The following is a 6,169-nucleotide window of genomic DNA, read 5'->3' as shown; positions in this document are numbered from 1 at the left end:
CTGATGATACCACCACACTTGTTTACAAGACGCTGGCCTCTTGTTCTGTCGGCCGTAAACAGTGATTTCCTCGTCACAGCGACACTTCGTCAGCGCTCCGACTCCGAGTGAGAGTAAGAGTTTAAACGACTTGGGAAACAGGTTGATATACAGTATATGTTTTTCTAACATATATATCTGTCTATATACAGTGTATATAAAGATTCTGGTCGTCACCAATGACGCTATCACCAAAGTGAAGCTGACTTCAGCAGAGATAATCACTAAGACTTTCCTCCTAAACCTCATGGTGTTGGTTCATGTTCTTTTTCTTTTCTTTCTTCTCTAGTGATTCCAAATGTAGATCCCTCTGTTCCAGTGTTAGGAACTGATGTTCAGATGGAACAGAGTCTGAGACTAGGATCACACTGGGACTACAGCTACACTGGGCAGGAAAAAAACCTCAATATACTATCATCATACTCATAGTATCGCAATATATCGTATCGTTGCCCTGTATCGTGATACGTATCGTATCGCCACATTCTTGCCAATACTCACCTCTGATTAACTACTATCTTATAAAATATAAACGTACTTGGCGGAAACACAAGCTGTTAACCTCTGTTAGCCACTGTTAGCTGCTGTTAGCTGCTGTTAGCCGCTGAGCAGCCTTTCTGTGCCGTTTGTTAGAAAAATCGACAAGAATTTGACAAGAAACGCATCAGCTCTGAATCGCTGAGCAGCCTTTCTGTGCCGTTTGTTAGAAAAATCGACAAGAATTTGACAAGAAACGCATCAGCTCTGAATCTTCAGTTTCTCCGAGAGCTAATCCTCAGCGTGTGCTCACAACGTGACATTTGTGCAGACATTCCTGTGCCGTATTGACCGTCTCACTTTATTTGTGTACTTTGGTAACTAGGGGCTATTTTCCGTGCGGCCGTAGATGTTTTAATTGTGTGCCTGGGGGGGCAGGGGGGGAGAGAGAGACTGGACGGCCTTTCTAACCTGAACGTTTAGTCTGTGACTCTGCTCCGTGCATGTGCTGCGCTCCCAGCACCTCCGATCACCGCGGTACAAAGAGCCATGTGTTGAGCAGCGATGTGATGTATGAATATGTTATGGTAGTGGCTGCCAACCGTGCCCCGACATGGGTGTGTATCTGTGTGTGTGTGTGTGTGTGTCGAAGGGGAGAGCATAACTGTGAGAGAAGCTAACGGACCTGAGGCTAATTTTAAGGCAGCGTTCACGGTGTCTGTGTCTGGTGATTTTTTTCTACTGTAATATCGTACAATTAAGTCATTGTCGTCACGACCAGGCTGTGAGAAAAATGTTGTGTTTCAGTGGAATATTGTAGTTATGAGGTCACAGCCGTTCAACAAATTTGTTCAGTCGAGTTTGAAAGTTGAAAGTTTTGGAATTGGATGTCAAACGTAAATTCTCGTATTATTCGGAGCTGCTTTTTGGGACAGACTGACAGTTTTAGCTGATGCTAACAGTTTGACGACTTTTTCAAAAACCAATGGATAGAAGTGACAAGACAAAAATTCTTTGTTAAAAATTCAAACAAATTAGAATCTTTGTGCTGTTCAGTCCCACAAATCAACAGGACATGTGGTCACTCCAGGGCCTGGATTTTGAGGAATATAATTTTAATTTATTTAATTATTTCATTCCTAATTTGATTGACTTATTAGAGTCAATTTGCCTTTTTGTTTCATTTTTTTATTTAAAAAGAAATGCTTGGTTCATCAGAATCATCAGAATAACTGTGTTCTTCACGTCAACTTCTTTGCAGATGACTCACTGGTGTCTTTCCAGAATAACAAAAAAACATTATTTAGACCCTGAACCATCTTCATCCAAGTTTGGATCCAAGCCAGCATTAAAATGTCTCAATAACAAATTCTCATGTCTGGGGTTGTTATGGCAACACTTGAAACATAGCAACAAGCAGTGGAGATAACAAAAGGAAAACTGTGCAGTCAAGTTTTTCTCAGTAGAGTATGAAGAAAAATAATTCAAGATGAGCATATTTTATAAAAAAAAAAAAAAGAAACAAAAAACATTCTGTTTTTTTTTGAGTGCACGACACCACCGGTGAAAAAGGTGTCGGTTCAACGCCTGACATGATAAATGTGTTTTTCGGCTAAATGCAGGAAAATATTACAGGTAACTCGAAGCCCCTCGCGTCGCAGTAGGTTGCGTTGGCACTGAGGTCTCCAGTCAGCGAGCACGAGCTGCTGGGGAAAAACAAACAGGCCGCCGGAGTCTGGATGCAGTGAAAGGCTCCCTGTGTTCCCACCGAATTCCAGCAGCGGTGTTTGAAACAAAACATTATTGCAGCTGCGACTACGCATCGCTCTGCCCACGACCCCGCTTTAATTAGATGGTGCGGTCACTAGATGGCGTTCACGGAGGTGGTATTTTTTTTATTTTTTTTATTGACAACAGCATCGACTGGCGTTTGATTGACGTGACGTCGAAGTCGATCGATGATTTATTTTTCTCTGACGTCTCCGTCTTTTTTTTTCTTCATTTTTTTAAACTTTTTGCTTCACAAAGAAGACATTCAAAACTCATCACGTGACCGTCGGAGAGGTCAGCTGGAAATTGCCCAGTTTAAATTACAACAAACAAGAGACCAGTGTTTCCCCCATTGAACCGTTCCCCTTTTAGGTTTTTTTTTTTTTTTTTTTTTTATAATTATCAGCTTAAAGGTTGAAAGGCCGCTCCCCTGGATCTGCACAACTACAATCTCCCAAAAAATAGTTTTGTCCTCCACGTTTCAGGACTAAAGTCAAACGCTCCAACCTGTGAGATGTGTGTGTGTGTGTGTGTGTGTGTGATTTAGAATGGCAGCCAACGCTGGCTCACACAGAAAGACTCAGAGCAGAACTATCAATTAGGACAAGAGGCTGCCAGGATAAAGTGTCCGTCCAGAGGCTGCTCTGGAGCTAAGTGTTGCAATTAATCCACTGAAGAGCAGTTACGGCTGTTTTCACGGCGTCTGATTTAGTGAGAGGACGAGCCGACGACTTTATTTTCAAAGAAATGTGGAAACGCTGCTCCTGATTGATGAGCTGGCGTTTAAATATGCATTAAACCTGGCCGTGTGCCTGCACACACACACACACACACACACACATAAACAAACACACACGCATACATCTACAGTGTCACCCATCGTTGTGTGTTTTACGAGCGTCAGGTCTGGTCCAACGAGTCTGTTTTCTAAATTTCCTCCTGTCGTTTTCAAGATCGCATGATACGTCAGACGAAACTGCGACTGTGGGAGAAGTCGTCCCTGCAGCAGATGGCGCTAACACGGCCTTTCTCTTCTTCTTCTCTCTCTTCTCCAGGGGCCCCGCTGAAGGTGTGTCCGCAGGGTTTCTCCTGCTGCACGGTGGAGATGGAGGAGAAGCTGAGCCAGCAGAGCCGCTCGGACCTGAAGGCGCCCGTGTCCAGGCTCAGCACCGGCCTGCAGTCCAACTTCAAACAGAAACACGACCACTTTGACAGTAAGTCGGACACAACCCCCCCCCCCCCCTCCTCGGTCAGACTGCACAGCGGCTGGTGACCCTCCCGACCCCCCCCCACCCCCCCCCCCCCCCCCGACAGTAGCACTTGTGCTGCATTATTTTTGACAGACGCTCACACCTGCCAGTGGAGAAACTCAGTCTGTGCCTGTTGGCCTGTCCACCTGTCCCTCAATGTCTCGGGGTCCCCGCCTCATCACGTCCCCGTCCCGTCCCCCCCCCCCCCCCCCCCGGGGCCGCCGGCCCACACATCAGATTCAGTCTTCTCTGCACTTCCTGTTCCTCTGTGTGTGTGTGTGTGTGTGTGTGTGTGTGTGTGTGTGTGCTCTCACATGTGTAGCCCTGTAAATATTGGTATCAAGTTTCTCCTGCTTGAATGTGGGAGTGCATGAGAACGGCTGAGTCACCAAGGAAGTAGGGCTGCAGCCACCCGACCGTAACGCCGCCGCCGCCGCCGCAGCAGCTCCGCCTAAAACTGAGCTTATAAAAGGACACAGAGAGAGAGAGAGAGGAGGAAAAGTTCTAGAATCTACCGTAGAGTACTAATTACATTTTTTTTTTTTTTAGATATCTGTCCTACAGAGCTTTTTCCCCCTAAGTTTTTTTTTTTCTCCACCAGGTGTCAGTACAAATGCGTGCACGTACGTGTGTGGACGCAGGTCAGAGACCTTCTGATCTTGTGTGTCTGTGAAATGCAGCAGGGGATAGTAAGTAACAGGAAATGTGTGTATTGCAGCCAGATGTGAACAGGAATGTGACGTGTCGGAATGTAGTCGCTGCTCCAGCCATCCGTCCGTCCGTCCGTCCGTCCTCTCTCTGTTTCTCTTTTCTCACTGCCCTCCGTCCCCGTCCATGTCTCACTCTCAGAAACACTCAAAACATCACCAGCAAAAACATGAATTGATGATGAGAACAATTCTCAGCAAAAGGAAATTTTAACGTATCAGAACAGCAACTTCTGAAAAGACAAAGATGAAGAGGAGTGTCTTTGACAGCCTGCTGCTTTAACGACTGAGTCTTTAAATCAGGGGGTCCCCAACCCCTGGTCCGCAGACCAGTTTCGGTCCGTAGGTCATTTATTGCTGGTCCGCAGTGGGACAATATGAAAAACTTTATTTTTACTAATTTACTTCAGTCAAATAAATTCACTTTCCTCATTCAGAGATAATCTAACAATAATTCAAAATAATGTGTCATCCTGATACTGACAGAATAAAGTCTAGAAGATGTTTTATTTTTTTAATTATTTAAATGTAATGATTCTCCAACAATCGGCCCGTGCTACTGGTCTGCAGTAACAACCCCTGCCAAAATGTAATGATCCTCCAACAATCGGCCTGCGCTACTGGTCTGCAGTAACGACCCCTGCTGGTCCTGGAATATCCAAAAAATCAGACATTTCTGGATCTGAACCTGTTGATGTGACGTTTGTTGAACAAAAAATCTGATCAAATCAAAGGAAACACTGATTATGAAACTGGTCAAATCTGTCGGAGACACAGAGACCAGGATAATGAACACTAAATATCAGACTTTTCGTCCTTCAACTGATGAATCCTTGTTGGAATAATTACTACTATCTGCAGAATTTGTAATGTAAAACCCTGTTGCCTTTAAACCCCCCCCCCCCTAAAACCCACCACTGCTGCCGTCTGTGAGCTGTAAGATGTGGGATCTGTTTACAGAGTCCACTGTCCTCTTCTCCACTCGGTCCATTAGACCTTGGTTCTCACTGGATTCAGTGACAGGCTCAGGTTGCCCTTCCATTCTTTCCTCTTGTAACATCCAGGACCGTCCCATCAATGGAGGCCGTACAGGAAGTGGCCGTCTTTGTCTGAGGACGACGGCCGGCGCGATGACATCAGATGACTGGTCCGCACGTGTATCAAAGTGATTGTGGATGATCCTGTCACTCAAAGTGTAACCCGTATCATCTGTGGCCATTAGAGGGCCCTCTTTGATAACGGAGTGCTGCTGTTGCACCACTGAAGACTTAGAATGGATTCTGAGTTTTATGATTGTGAGAATGAGACTAGTGGTACTAACTGGAACTGATTCTGCTGCTGAGTCTAAACCTAAGGGTTTTGTCCAAAATATTCTAAAAAAAAACATCACAGACTTGAAGTGTTTGTGCATTAAAAATTTCAAAATTCATCACGCGGGCCACTTTGAACCCCCCAGTGGGCCACTTTTGGTCCACGGGACGCATGTTTGACACCCCTGATATAACCATAAGGGGGGGCAGAGCTTCATCTTCCTCCAGAGTTGGTGGGATTCTGTGATGAGGAATCAAAGTCCAACTCATTAGCCTGTCATGCTAACATACTTAGCCTCTGTTTTTCCAGATCTTTGTTTTTTTTTGGATTCTGGTGAAACAGATGTTCCAGACTTGTAGACAGGTGTGAGTCTTAGTGTGAGGAACAGTCAGCAGTAAACCCAGGAAGTGGTGTGTGATTAGGGAGGTTCTCATCCTCATCATCATCATCATCATCATGTGAGGATTCATGGCCAATTAAATCCAGAGCCAGAAATAGTTCTCTGTTCACTTTTCCTGTGTCCTGGTCTCAGCCCGTCTGTCCTGCTGCAGTGACCACCCCCCCCCCCCCCCCCCCCCCCCCCCTCTTTGTCGGTCTTCAGCTGCGGTGGCGCCA

The 6,169-nt window shown here is 45.5% G+C and overlaps 1 protein-coding gene across 1 annotated transcript in view; it reads left to right on the top strand.

Moving 5' to 3' along the window:
* The window catches only part of gpc4 (glypican 4), a 32,746-nt gene that overhangs the window by 17,677 nt on the left and 8,900 nt on the right, over positions 1-6,169 (top strand). Inside the window, exon 2 of the mRNA XM_008327485.3 lies at positions 3,342-3,500. Coding sequence (XP_008325707.1) covers positions 3,342-3,500 — 159 coding nt within the window. The remainder of the gene's footprint in view (positions 1-3,341; positions 3,501-6,169) is intronic.

Source organism: Cynoglossus semilaevis, chromosome 15 (assembly GCF_000523025.1).
Source record: "Cynoglossus semilaevis isolate Cse_v1.0 chromosome 15, Cse_v1.0, whole genome shotgun sequence".
Lineage (NCBI taxonomy): Eukaryota > Metazoa > Chordata > Actinopteri > Pleuronectiformes > Cynoglossidae > Cynoglossus > Cynoglossus semilaevis.
This window is presented reverse-complemented; position numbering and strand designations above follow the sequence as displayed.